This window comes from Crocodylus porosus, unplaced genomic scaffold (assembly GCF_001723895.1).
Source record: "Crocodylus porosus isolate Cpor-Errol unplaced genomic scaffold, CroPor_comp1, whole genome shotgun sequence".
Classification (NCBI taxonomy): domain Eukaryota; kingdom Metazoa; phylum Chordata; order Crocodylia; family Crocodylidae; genus Crocodylus; species Crocodylus porosus.
The window spans coordinates 4549341-4564174 of record NW_017728925.1 but is presented as its reverse complement, the minus strand read 5'-3'; the positions used below and the strand labels follow the sequence as shown (position 1 = coordinate 4564174).

General features: G+C 44.5%; 1 protein-coding gene across 4 annotated transcripts in view; it reads right to left on the bottom strand.

Annotated features, from left to right (window-relative positions):
• CACNA1B (calcium voltage-gated channel subunit alpha1 B) overlaps window positions 1-14834 on the bottom strand; it is a 475064-nt gene that overhangs the window by 208792 nt on the left and 251438 nt on the right. For all 4 annotated transcript variants that reach the window (XM_019540610.1, XM_019540607.1, XM_019540608.1 and 1 more), the window contains one exon: window positions 1564-1679. In XM_019540610.1, coding sequence (XP_019396155.1) covers window positions 1564-1679 — 116 coding nt within the window. The remainder of the gene's footprint in view (window positions 1-1563; window positions 1680-14834) is intronic.

The window sequence follows — 14834 nt, the reverse complement described above, 5'->3', positions numbered from 1 at the left end:
AGGACTGTTAGTCTCAGCCCTCACTCAGCACCAGTATCATGTACCAGCTCTAGTGCTGGGCTGGGACTCATCTGACAATTAGATGATTGTCAGCCCCAGCCCCTGCACCGCACCAGAATCTTGAACCATCTGTGGTGAGGTGCTGGGGCTGAGGCTGAAAATCATTTGATGGCCAATCTCAGCCCCAGGACCACACTGGAGCCAGTTCACGACTCCCATGCAGTCTTAGAGCTGATAATCACAGTCAGTGAATTGTAGGTCCCAGCTCCAGGACCACAATTATCTCTTTGGAGCAGTCCAACATGAGCTCAATGCATGTTTCTTAATATGAACTGGAGATAATTCTCACTCAAAAAGGCATAGTTTTGCTACAATACAGCATGATAGGAGATCATTTAGCACATGTTATCCTGCTTGAACACACAGACACCGGTGCTTCAAGTACATTTAACATGTGCTACGTGTCCCGTGTGACATGGCCCTAAAACAAGATAGTGACAAAAGTCAAGATTAAAACCAAGGCATCCTTTGCTCTAGCTATTAGGTAAGTCTTTCATTAATTTGAATTTGGAATAGTAAAAATTTCTAAATAATTAAGACACAATTCATAAGTGGAAAATAATGTGAATGATGCCTTTCTTGAAAGCTAGGGAACCACAGAATTAAAGGGAGATAAAATGTGGTTAACTAATTGAGGACAGTTCCTGTTGAGCAGTTGCATTCAATAAAGGTTGGTCAATGCAATTTGCTTCTGATTTTCCCTTTACATTGTATTATGTGAAATAATGGGTTTGGTGGACATATATTAACTGATGTTGCTTCTTCCTATTTAACATTTCAAAGCTCTAGCTATCCAAATTCCCATCCAAGTCACTGTCAAATCATGTCTTGATTACTGCAAATTCCTTTTCAAATCCCAGCACATGTGAAAGCCCACAGAGAAATTCATAGAGGGGCAGAGCTATGACTGATGGGCTTGTAGAAGGGCAGAGAAATCCAATAAAAAAGGGAAAGGAAACAACTGGAGATCTGGAAGGCTGTTTTTTTCAACCACAGGTCCTAAACTGTGCATGTTCAACACGGACATTAAATTGTGAACACAAGTTCACAGGTATATACAAGTGCACAAAGTATGAGACTGCATTCACTTGCCTATTTTGGATATGTGGCTGCTCATTTTCAGCAGACAATTTCTGACCTATTTTATGGTTGCACCATAGGGCACTGGTAAGACAGCATGCCCCATGTGTCAGCATATATTTCAGTACGGGTTGGCAGTGTAAGAACCTGGAGTTTTTTCCCAGGTGTGCCACTAGTCTGTTGGCAAACACTGGACAAGTTATGTTATTTTGCTATGGTCAAATATCCCCACCTGTAAACTGGGATAATACGGGCGTCCTTTGTAAAGTACTTTGAAATTTCTTGATGAAAAGTATTACATACAAACTATGCATTACTATCACCACCACTGAGCTCTAATTCTTGGACATAATATTACCATCGCAAGGTGGCATAAACGATAAAACATGCTGAGACAAACCAGGAAGAGAGCTCTCTTCTTACCTGCCTTAAAGATCCATTCCAAGTACCCATTTAGCTCTCGTTCAATCTGCTGCTGCCTACGGAGCTTCAGAAAGGCTCGGCGGTTTTCCACCCTCTCACGCTCTTTGGCAAATTCACTAGAGAGACAGAAAGAGGGAGAAAGAGAATCACACAAGGCCAGGGCAAACAACCCCTTCCTCCATCAATGCACCCCTTCAAACCCTTTCTTAAAGCTCATGATGCTTACAAAATACTTAATGGTTACACAGCTGGCATGTTGAAACCACTGCCTATCATGCTATGTAATACTGACTCACTGTTTCCTTCAACTCCTCTGCAGGCCTCTCTGTATCCACTTGCTATCTCTAGCCTTATCCTTATCTCTATTGCTTCTTTTTAGTCTATGGGTTTTCTTAGGCTTGTGCTGAGCTTCACAAGTGCAAGTTGAACTTGAACCATGAGTGATGACAGGCACTTTGCATCTATGGTCAAAGAGGAAGGGCCTGCTGTGTGCTAGTTACATGGGAGAGGAATATATGAACATTTAAAGCTTACTCCAAGCAGGTCCATAAAGAGGATGCTGACAGGAAGTACCCAAATCACAGAAGCAAGCAATAGAAAGACCCATTTTGTCAACCATCTCATCCATCCTCTGGCCAAGAAAATGATTATACATTATATTTTCAGCCTGCTTTTAAATTATCGTGAGGCGGGTGCATCCATCTCTTCCCCTATGGGGTTATTCTGCAACCTGTTCAACTTCACTTCTACAAAGCTTCTGACAGTCGACCTGAATTTTTCTTTGTTGATTTTCAGACCACCATTGGCTCTGTCACAGAGTTTTACATTAGTCTAACACAGTCCCTCCCTATGTTCAGAGGCCAAATTTCCATCTCACTAACAGAGGTAAATCCAAAATAACATCAGTGAAGCCAGTGGAGTACACACTTATGAAAACTGATGTAAAGGAGATCACAATCAGAGCCTTGGTTTTCACACAATGCAAATGCCTACAGATGGTTCTCTTCTCCCCACCCCAGCAGTCATTCTTCAGTTTGTTCAGTCCCTGCAGCCCTTCAGCTAAATCTTGTTTTCTTTTCTGTATTTCCATGTGAAGCATCCAAACATAATGTTCAAACATACTCCACAGTTAAAGCCAGGAAGAGTGGGGGGAAAGGGGTTACAGGTGCCTGAGGCACTTTCGTATCATGTCCATGATCTTCATTTCACCTGTCAAAATGGACATTTCTGTTTCATCTGGAGGAACTGTCTAGCCTGTTAAGAAGGGTCTGTAGAGGGGGCTTGACTCTAGAGCATGACACATCAGTGAAGAAGCTGCCCCTTGCTTTTGGCCCCATCATCTCAGTTTTCTGATTGCCGTCTCCTTTTCCCCATCAGACAACATGACTTGTAACCCTACTCTTTGGGCAGAGAAGCAGAAGTATCACGCTATGCGCCAAGCACCAGCTTTGGCATTCGGCATCTGTCCGTTTTGTGATCCAAAACCCTGCACATGTCAACTTGGACACTGATTTTCTTTATTCTTTCTTTTTAAATGTTCTCCTTTCTGGTTCAGCACCTGTTGGTCTGGGCCACAAGCCCTCCACTCAGATTTGATTTCTCTCTGAGAGTGGAGGAATGAGATCTGACAGGACCAAGTGACAACATGCATATAAAACTACCATGCATGGAGGTACAGCTGGGCTACGCTTGCTACTCTACAGTGTTGCAATGCAAATGATATAGGGATAGACTGTGCCAGACATAGGTGTCAGGCAATGCCACTGGGGGAAGAACTCCATGAAGAATTGTATTTCCATACCGTACAGCATGAGTGTGCAGTCACAATACACAGCAGGCAGGAAGCACATAAGTGAACTATAGCCCTGCCTCCCCAGACCCTAGATGAAGAGGCTCCTTGCATATGCAACACAATCTGACCCAAAGGAATTAAGAACAAATTCTAATTAAGGTTAAATATACTCCTGCCTTATCGACCTGGGGAGACCTTGTAATAAAATGAAGCAGAAACTGTGCTAGGATGTAAAAATTTTAAAGAACCAAACCAGATAGACTGACATCCTGCTTAAAAGTCATCAAGTTTGACCTTGTTACAAGCTCCAGCCAACAGTGCCTGACAAAGGAAGCTGCACATATCATTGACTCAGGCCCTGCAGACACAAAGTTATAGTGACCCTTGCCAGGAGCAACCAAAGAAAAAATAAATTTCTTCTTAAGATTATAATGCCACAGCACTGCCTCACCCAAGAGTCAGACCAACTACCCACCCAGGCCTCTTGTTCCCTGACGCTGGCTGCCCTTCTTACCTAGATTCTAAACTTGGGAGGGAAAACTTTCCCTCGCTTTCTTATATTATGAATTTTATACTTCTGATGCAGGAAGATGAACTGGAGATGGAAACACTGTTTTTGTCCAAAGAATGAAATCGGTATGGACTGCAGTTCTCCAGCAACGACTCTCTAGCTTGTCCTGAAGAGAACCACCCAGGAGACCATAGATTAGTCAGTCTGACCTCTATACCTAAAAAGACCGTAGGCCAGGTCCTCAAGGAATCCACTGGAAGCACCTAGAGGAGAACAAGGTGATCAGGAATAGCCAGCACAGATTCAACCAGAGAAAGTCATGCTTGACCAACCTGATTTTATTCTATCATAAGGTGACCGGCTCTGTGGATGGGGGGAGAGCAGTGGATGTGATATACCTCGACTTTGGCAAGGTTTTTGACACTGTCTCTCACAACATTCTTATTAACAAGCTAAGAAAATACAAACTAGATTAAAGTACCGCATAACCGATTGGATCATTGTACTCAACAAGTAGTCAACAATTGCTCAGTGTCTAGTTGAGAGAAGGTATCAAGTGGGGTTCCCCAACGGCCTGCCCTAGGTCCAGTATTGTTTAATATCTTCATTAATGATTTGGATGATGGGATCAAGTGTCAAATTTGCAAATGATACCAAGTTGGGTGGAGTTGCAGATACCCCACAGAGTAGAGCTAGGATCCAGAATGACCTAGATAGACTGGAGGAATGGTTCACAATCAATCAGATAAGATTCAAGAAGAACAAGGGTAAAGTCCTGCACTTCAGACGGGATAATTGCATGGACAAATACAGACTGGGGAATGACTGGCTGGGCTGCTGTACTGAAAACAAGGTCCTGGGGGTTACAGTAGACCAGGGGTGAGCAAAATGTGGCGCGTGGGCCAGATGTGGCCCACCAAGCCATTCTATCCGGCCTGCGGGGCCCCTAAAAAATTTAGAAAATTAATATTTATCTGCCCTGGCTGCCTGTAATGAGGCCCTCAATGGCTTGCCTAAACTCAGTAAGAGGTCCTCCACCAAAAATAATTGCCCGCCCCTGCAGTACACTACTATAAGCTGAATGAGCCAACAGTGCGCTCTTGTTGCAAAAAAAAAAAAAAAAAAAAAAAAGGCAACACTTAGAGAAGCGCCACTTGCAACCTGGGGAGGTGACTCTTCCGCTCTGTTCAGTGCTGGTGAGGCCTCACCTGGAGTACTGTGTCCAGTTTTGGGTCCCACACCTCAAGAAGGATGTGGATAGTTTGGAAGCAGTCCAGAATAAAGCAACAAAAATGATTTGGGGCCTGGAGGCAAGACTTATGACGAAGGGCTGAAAGTACCAGGGCTATTTACTTTGGAGATGCAAAATTGAGGGGGATTTGATAACATTCTTCAAATACCTGAAGGGCAATTATAGAGAGGATGGAGATGGATTTCTGTTTGGCCATGGCAGACAGGAGTAGGACCAATAGCCTCAAGCTGCAGTAAGGGAACATTTAAGGTGAAGATTAGGAGGAACCTTTTGACTACGAGGGTGATCAAGCATTGGAAGAGGCTACCTAGAGAAACTGAGGAATCTCCATCCTTGGAAGTTTTCAAGCGCAGGATAGACACACACTTGATTGGGTTGATTTAGTTGGGGATGAGCTAGCATCAGATGACCTTGTGAAGTGCCTTCCCAGAGATCATAGGAAAGTAGAGCTGGGACTAGAATACCTACAGTTTCTCCAGTCTTCGTACCTCTTTTCCAAATTTCTCTTATTCCTACCATTGTATACACTGTACTAGCACCACTGTACACCAGCTGTTATATACAATGTACTAGCACCAGAGACAGGCTCTGATTGGTGCAAGGAGACGAAATAAAATATCACATATTGTTACATTACTTTACATTTATAAAAAAGCTGATATTTTTCATAAGAAAATTACTTTTCCTTATTAGGTATAAACGCTACTTGAATTCAGTGGATCTAAGTCAGTAGCACCAGTGTAGCTTGGCAGCTTTAGAAGTGGGTTGCTCTCATATAATGCAATAGCCTTTCCAGTTTTCTCCCAGCATATCCCGCTTCATCAAGGCAAATAAGCTCCTTCATGTTCAACAGAGGCACCATCAGTATACATGCAGCCTACTGATTACGTATGTGAATGCTGGAGTATAGATGAAAATATAAACACAATTCATCAGAATTCATTTTGCTTAAACTTGTTTACCTGCTGCCACAAATGCAGTGCCAGCAAGTACAAGAGACCCATTGAATGCTTTAACACATGCAAGCAAGTACAAGAGACCCATCGAATGCTCTAACACCCAGTGGCTTCAAGGATTTCACCCCCAGACAGCATCTCTTCCTTTCTCACATACTCAACCCAACAATGTTCACATTCTGGGGTTGCGCATCTTTGCAGTTCCATATTTGCAACGATAAGCAGTCACTGATTCCTATCTCCGTGTGCTCCTAAGCAGGCAGGCAGGTATACTGGGGGAAGGGAAGGTAGAAGCCTATCTTATGCAATGCTTGGAAGAGAGAGAAAAGAGCAGTCAGCCTCTAGAGCATCTGCACCCAGGTATTTCCACATTTGGAGCATGCAAGCAGGAATAGAGGGAGGAAGCATACTTGGGAGTGACCCAGCTGGAGCTTGCCACTGTTGCCATGGAGACATACACGCAGGCTATGCTCCTACTGGTTTCTGTGTGATCTTAGCTAAGTCAGTCAACCTCCCCAAGTGTCATTCCCCCCCATCAGTAAAACGGGGACATTAATTCTGACCCATCCCAAATGAAAGGTGCTATAAATGAACTGCTTATTTTTTAATTATTATGATATATAATTAACTTCTTATTCAGAAGCATATTGCTGTGCCGCACATAACTTATCAGAACATGACTCCTAAAATAGAACTACAGCGATAGGCCATTGAATTTAAAACAGGGCTCAGAAAGCAAGCCAAGAGAAAGAGGGAAATGAAACGTAGATCTAGCAGAGGAGCTTCATCACCACCCACTATCCACAGCAGTGAGTTAGCAGCCTGCAAAGGCCCCTTCCGTTTGGACAAAAAAAAAGAACCCATGTTAAAGACAGTTCTAGTCTAAAGCCCTATGGCTCAAGGCACTTCACAAGAGCAGGGGAGTAATGAAGGGCTACGTGGATTTTGCAGTATGTGGAAGTTGATGGGAAACAGTCCTGCAGGAAAAAACATAATCCTTCCAATGGCATAAACTCAATAAATACAGCTCCTGGAAGAGTCACCCTTCCCACCAGAACTGGGAAACCAAGCAGATATTTCATCTGAGTTAGTCACTGGCCAAACTGAATTTTCCAGGTGGGAAAATAAAGTAGGCCAAGAGAGAAGGATGAGCTCTGCAGTGGCTAAATTTGGAAGCAATTGTTGCTGAAAGTAGGACAGTGCCCAAGAACAAAATTGCTACTGAACAGTAGCATGTTAAACAACCTGTGTTGTTCAGCAGCATTGAGAGAATGACATCTGAAGAGTCATCCGGGCTGATAAAAAGAGGTGGACTTTGGCTCCTGGGGATGCAAGTCCCGTAATCAGAAGGGAGAACAGATGTGGCAATTAATCTATTACAGCACCAGGTGGTCGGGCACAGCTTAACAGAGTGGTACCAGACAATCTCATGGTAAGTTGCCTCAGCTGGCAGGAAAACTGAGGACTGAAAAGTGAGAGAAAGGCAGTCATCATTTGTGGGAAGTTCTTCTTCTGCTCCTGTCCTCATCATAACCTAGATGTTTTTTCCAGAATCGTGCACAAGCGATGGCTCTTTTCATTGCTGCAGTGAGGTCATCCTTCATACAGGTCTCACCAAGGAGTCAGCAAATTAACATGTGCTCCATAGTCTGCACTTCACCACACTTGCATATATTCATATCATTATAGTAGCCCCATTTGATCATGTTTGTTTTTATCTTCTGGTTTGTGTGCACCGTCATCATCATATGGGTCAATCGACATCTGCCCCTCTTGGCAGGTCTTCATGAGGTTCCTGGTCCATTTAAGAACACCTAATTGCGCATAACCTTTCCTTCCATAACCTCAGTCATGACCTGTCAGCCATCAAATCCAATGGTGCAACACTGATCATATAACTCTTTTGCATTTTAAGCCATTTAGTTACTTCTGTGCGACTACAGAGTCTTCCTGGGGTCTTCCATCTGTTGTGATCTTCCTTTTTAGCTTACTACCTTTCTTCTGAGATCAGGGGGTGCAAGGTCAGCCAGTAAGTATAGGTTATCCTTTGGTGTTGGCTTGAGGCACCCTGTTATTTCACGACAACTGTCATTTAGATCTGGGTCTATTTCTTCACATGAACTGACCGTTCCCATACTGGACATGCATACTCTGCAGTGGAGTAATACAAGGCAATAGCAGTAGTTTGTTATGTAGCTGGGTTTGCTCCCCACTTCACAGTGACCAACTTTTGAAGTATGGTTTTTGCAGGCGCTGACTTTCCCTTTCATCTTCCCTACATGTGGGAAATGCATGGAACAGAAAAGATCATCTGAGATGAGAGGAAGCAGAACAGTTCAGTGAGAAACATCCCCAAATTCTGGTGGATCGGAGACACACTTAGCTTTTAGCCACTCTTACTGTGACCAGTGATAAGGGAACCTTAGAAAGTTTGCCTCACAGGAGACCTTCTGATGCTTAATGCTTCTGGTAATCTTCTCCGGAAGTTTCAGGAATTGCAAAACTGAGCTAGAAAGCCTTCAAGAATGAGCCTTTTTGTGATATTATGACACTTCTGCTTCCTGTCATGTCCAGGAAGAAGCATGGAACAGAAAAATAATTACAACTGGTGCAGTAGGAGTGGCAGGAGGAAGAGCTAGAAAGTCCCTATGATATAAGGAAAAGGGAGGAAAGCTGTATCAAATGCATTTTCACTGAAGGACCAAGAGCAATTAAAAAGATGCTGGCAGGAGCTTTGAATAATTACATGATCGTGGGTGCACATACATGGGATGCTGACTGCACAGTAGCTGAAAAATACTCCACGGTAGCATGCTACAGTCTGGACAGTGCTACTGAGCAGTATTATTAGGCTACTGCAAAGTACCATCACCAAAAAGACGTTTGCCAGTGCCACTGTGTAGTAACTCCAGTTACTGCATATTTATCTAGTATTGCTAATATAAGTACTAAATAAATGTGCAGTACCCACTGTGGAATAGCATCTTGTGTAGATGTGTCCACTAAGATTTTTTTCATAGATTTCATAGACATTGGGGCTGGAAGGGACCTCGGAAGATCATTGAGTCCAGCCCCCCACCCAGAGGGCAGGAAGTCATCTGGGATCATAGGATCCCAGCAAGATAAGCATCCAATTTGCTCTTGAAGGTATTCAGTGTAGGTGCTTGAAGATTGTAAGGGCAACATTTTCCTTCCTACCTTAGAAAGGATAAACATGACATCCCTGGGGTATTCCAGAACAGGACTTGAGAACAACCCAGAAACTTTTCCCTAAAGGAACCAACTTAGGTTTTACAAAGACATAGAGTGTTTTGGAATAGGGGCATCTGAAATATTTAGTAAGTACAATGTGGACACAGAGATGGATGTACCCAAGGTAGATATTAGATATTTTCTGTTTGTCAGTATAAACCTAGATTAAAACATAGATCCTGGCAACTGATATCGCAAAAGTTAGCATGCAAAAAAATCCTGATGGACTCCCACATGGTTTATTTGGGCAGTGAGAAACATGTAGGACCCAGTCATTATATTGGGAGTGTCCTAACTAATTCTCTTCTCAGGGTTAACTTCACCCCTTTCCCTAAGGCCTGAGAATGAAGGTATCTTCCACATCAAGGCAATAGCCACAAATACTAGTTTGAAGGGGCAATTCTGGAGATTCCTTAGGTAAATAATTGCCAGTGAACACAAGGGGCTGAATCTGATGGCCCAAATGGGGCAGGAGCTGATTCCCCAAAACTCATCTGGCTCACCCTGCAAGGTGGGACTAGAGCAGCAGCAAATTTTGCTCACACTTCCACTTCATTTTGGGACCACCTCATTTGTGAGGCAGAAAGCCATTGAGGGCTGGGATGCGTCACCCTGTCTAAGATCATCAGCACAACTGCATGGCTTGGCCAGCAGCTCAAGACACTGCTGTCCATAAGTCCCTCCATTGCAACCAACCGCACCAACCCAAGGGATGCTTGTGCCTGATGCTGCTCCCTGTTGAACTCAGCCTCTCCAGCCTCTCCGTTCAAACTGCTTCTTCTAAGGTAATTCTCCACTGATGACAATACTGGCTTTATGCTGCTCCTGTCAGCCTGCTCATCAAGGCCTGGGATGCCAATCTGGCCTTTGTTCACCAACCTAGCTCCCTCCTTTCTCCTGCACATTTCTGCGAAACTTGGCTAGAAAGTCCTTCAAATCTCTCGCAGCTCATTTCACCTGGAAGCTGATCCTGTTAACTTTCTTAAGCCTCACTCCATGACTGTAGTCGCATCTTAGTGTTTATGAAAAGCAGATTCTTGCTTTAGGGGAAGAATTTATTCTGCAGGTTCATATCCAAGTTTTATGCCTTCTTGGAACACAGTAAATCCTTTATAACATGCAGTTGCCTCCCAGCTGCAGCAAAAATCGGCATCTTTGTGATTCTTACTGTTTATACAGCTAAAATACATATGGACACCAACCCTTGGTGACTTTAAACAGCCATTTTATCACCTGCTAACTTGGTCTAAAAGAGACACAACGCAAAGAATGCCGTAGGAGAAACTGATAGGGAAAGAGAGAGGAAGTGGAAAGAGAGCAACAGTGGAAAGGAGGAAGATGGAAAAGATGAGGAAGAGGACAATGAGAAGGAAAGAATACTTGGAAGACAGGAGACTAAGCCTGCAGAGTGCCTAGCATCCTCCAGTACAGATGGCATTTGCTAACAAAATGCCAGTTACTTGCCGATGTCTCCAACTCCGCTGACTACTCTGGGTGCTGCGAATGCTCAGCATGCCACAAGATTGAGTTCAGGAACAGGGGGAAAAGAGTGGCTAAGAGACAAGGGAAAGAGGCAGGAAAAGGCAGTGGAAGAAAAGGCTAGGAACTTCAAACACAGCAGTGAGGCTCACAGCCAGAGCAGGGTTAACCACACTCTGTCTTCCCTTTGATTGTAGGCTTGTTTAGCGCCACATGGATCTATTTTTAATGGGGAAGCATCACTTAAAACAGGGCCAGTGACACTTTGAAATCTCTCAGAGGCTGAATAATTCAGGCAGTGGCCCATGCACCCACCCCACAATGCTGCAGACCTCTGAGAGACTAAAATGGCAGGTCAGGGAGACAGCGGTGAGAGAACAGACACCCCTGCTGTTCCAACCTTCACAAGGCCCAGCATGTCAGCCATGGCCCTGTCACCTCAAAGTTGCCAACCTTTGCTGTTGCTCACTAAAGCTCCTCCATGAAAAGAACAAAGGCAGGCTCCGGCGCGCCTGAATTATTTATTGCAGCATGCAAGAGACAGAGGCTGGGGAAAAGGAGGGGAGAAGATTAGTGTGTTCAATGTATGAACTGAACAGCTGCTGAGAGGTTAGATATCCAAGCATAGAAGAGAGCAAAATTTTGCTAGGAAAAAATTAACATAGGGAAAAATAATCAGAGGCCCATATACAATTGGAAGGAGAGGTCCAGGAGGCGGCGAGGCTCAGTGAAATCTAGGAGTGATAATGAGACACAAACAGGCCAATGCAATTTTAAGCTGCCTGTACTAAATTCGTTGTGATACAGAGCAGGAAAGGTATACATTCGTCACTAGATGACTTGGGTCTGACTGTGGCTGGAATATTGTTTTGGTACCTTGTTACCAGAAAGATCTTAGCAAATTGAAGGGAGACCAGCAAATACTGGGAGCAGCAGATTTATGTGTCTTGAGCACCTGCTTCAGGCTGGTGCCCGGAGTTGCACTGGCAGCTAAAGGGATAGATCAGCTCATTAAAAGGGTTTAGCATAGGGAAGCTGCACAGTATTTGGGAGGTGGGAAGGGCATACCACTATCCCTGGCCATGGGGAGTTTCTACGTTTGCTGCTGCACAGTGATGGATCCTCAGGGCACTGACTCTGCTACCTCTGCCCCTGCACCTCCCTCCACCCAGGCTACCCCACCGCTCGTCATCCTGAAGAGAATGTATTTGCTAGAGAGTTCAGCTTTACCATACACTATCTCCTTGCATAGGTTCTTCATACTTCACACTCCCCATTACACAGCAGAGTCTTAGTACCACTGCATTCAGGGCTTTTTGCAACAGCTGTTTGGCCCCATAGCTGTCCTGTCCCTGTTATATTACCAATTGTCAAGTAGCACTGCCACCAATAAACTGCTAGGGCTCAAAAGACATGAGAGGCAGATGTGCCAAGTGAACAAGTGTTATTTATCAGGGTCTCCTTTTCTCAACCACAAAGGCAATTTGGTGAGAACACAAATAAGTGACTCAGACACTTAAGCCTTCCAGCTAGTTAACTGAAAGCTTCAAGGGAGCAGGAGGAAGGAGTGCAATTTGATGGTGAAGATGACAGAGCACACTGCTGCAATTCTGCTCCGAGTGCTCCTCTATTCTCTGTGAAATTCTCAGACAGCCCAATGCTATCCAGCTTCATCTGGCTGTCTAGCTGGAGTCTGTCTGTGTTACGCTGTGTGTGTGAGGAAGCCCAATTCCTTCCTGACAAGGCTACTTGAAGGGCAGTAGAAGCCTTGCTGGCTGACGCACCAGCTGTTGCTAACAGCCAACATTTACCATGGAAAGGGCCAAGATCTAGCTTGATCAATCCTTCTCAGCTAGGTCTACTGCTGCTCTTTCTGCTTCCCACTCATTGCTTGCACAGTAGAAAAAAATAGCTCTCTCTCAGCTAGCTGAAAGAGGATGAAAGTATTACTGGGAGACAGATTTCTCAGCCTCAATCCAGGCTTCACAGCCACTTTCATCATTGGAGCATGGAGCAAGGATGTTTCAAATGTGAAGCAAATACAGAGAATATCAAGGAGACGGGGAAGTGGGAAGGCTCAGAAGCAGGGCCTCGAATGCCTCTTTGACCTCCTTGTCCTTATCCTCAGGTGGCCCTGGTCTCGTTCTTACTGACCTGTCCAATAGGAAGCATTATAAATATTATTATTTCAGTACAAGTCATGGCTGGGGAAGCCAGGGATGGAGGTGCGGGGGAAAAAAATCTTATAAATTCACAAAGTATCCAGTACCATTTTCAACTCGCTACAGAAAATCAAAGACAGGCTTAAGATAAACTGTTCCAAAAACTAGCAGATCTCCATCACAGTCTCAAAGGAGAACCCCTGAGTTTAACCTAAATGGGTCCTCAAACTGGTTCATATACTAAAGGGTCTGTCCACAACTGCAGTTCCACTGAATGTGACTAATAGATGACTCCTAATAGCTTTTGGTAGCCCATACATGGAGAATAAAGGATCTATTACTGAGGTAAGGAAGTTTAGCTCAGTTGAATGAGGCCTGGGTTTTGGCTAGCTGTTCTCCTTCAAACCTCCACTGGAAGTACCCATCATTTGTCTAAGTGATGCGTTTGACTTTTGCAACAACTGGCTTGTTACAAAGTGCATGGGACAGGGAAGAGTGGACATATCTTATGTTTGATCTTCAGTGGCACACAAGTTGGGCTACGACCCACAGTGATGGTCACAAAAAGCAAGAGAACAGGAACTTGTCTTTTTCCATGACGCAGCCCTCCTGATGCATGTAATTAACAACCGCCAAAGTGAGAGCACAGCAGGTAAACGTGGGATGGAAGCAAATCTGGATGGAAAATGAGCAGTTGTCCTTTATAATGAGGGAAAAGGAGGACAGAGAATTTTTTTGCCATTATTCAAAATTAATCAGTCTTTCACTTTTCTCCAATCTCCGGATGTCTTGCAAGTTTAAGTTTTATGATATCAATCTGGCAGGAATGCTGCGAACAGGAAAACCTGTCACAAAACTCAGCAAATCAAGCCACTAAGACAGACGAGTCGATGGGGTTTGAATGTGCCTCTGTGCTTCCACTCAGTGAGCTGTACTAATCAGCCTGGAAGTCACAGTTACCCTGCATGCAACAGTGAGGAAAGAAAATAAAAAGCCCCTGGGGAGGCCGTCTGAAGTGGGAGGCAGTGATAATCTAGGACACATTTTCCCTCAGCACCAGCAACACATCAGAAGACGGAAGGTGGCTGCAATAAAAGTTCGGCACAAACAGGGTGTAACTGGCTCTGAATGAGCTGCAGCAGAGAGGGCTTAAGATGGCCTGTCCCTGTGAACCGTGAAAGCTGCAGTTGTTCTCCAAGAAAAATCACCAGCCACTAGGTCAAGCCCAAGAGACAAGCTCATTAAATCCACCAAAATCCACCAAAGCCTGTGCCTGGGAGCCAGCATAATGCAAGCTGTTACCTGTGCAAATGTTTGGGATGTGTTATTTTCTGTTAGCTAGCCCTCTAGGCCAGAGGAGACTCCTTGCCTGTCTGCTAGGTGCAAAAGCTGCCTGTCTGGCTGTGACCATGTCCTGTTCTCTTATGGTCATGAAGATGGACTATCTGATCTTTTTCCACACTTTTTTTGGATCTGAATTGGAAGTGGAAGGCGTTAGAGCTAAAGCCTGGCCTAAACTGGCATCCTTTCCTATTGCTGTGCCGATCAGAATTGCTGAATAAACAAAGCTTCTGCAGCAACTGGCCTTTTTATCACTGGTATGGCCCACTATTGTATGCAGCAGATCTGGCTCCATAAATCCTACCAGCCCTGGTAAGGGAAGTCATAGTTTCATAGTTTCTAGGGTTGGAAGGGACCTGAGTAGATCATCTAGTCGGACCCCCTGCCATGGCAGGAAAGATTACTGGGGTCAAACGACCCCAGCAAGGTGTTTGTCTAACCTCCTCTTAAAGCCCCCCAGGGTAGGAGCCTGCACCACTTCTCTTGGAAGTTGGTTCCAGACCCTAGCCGCCCTGACCGTGAAGTA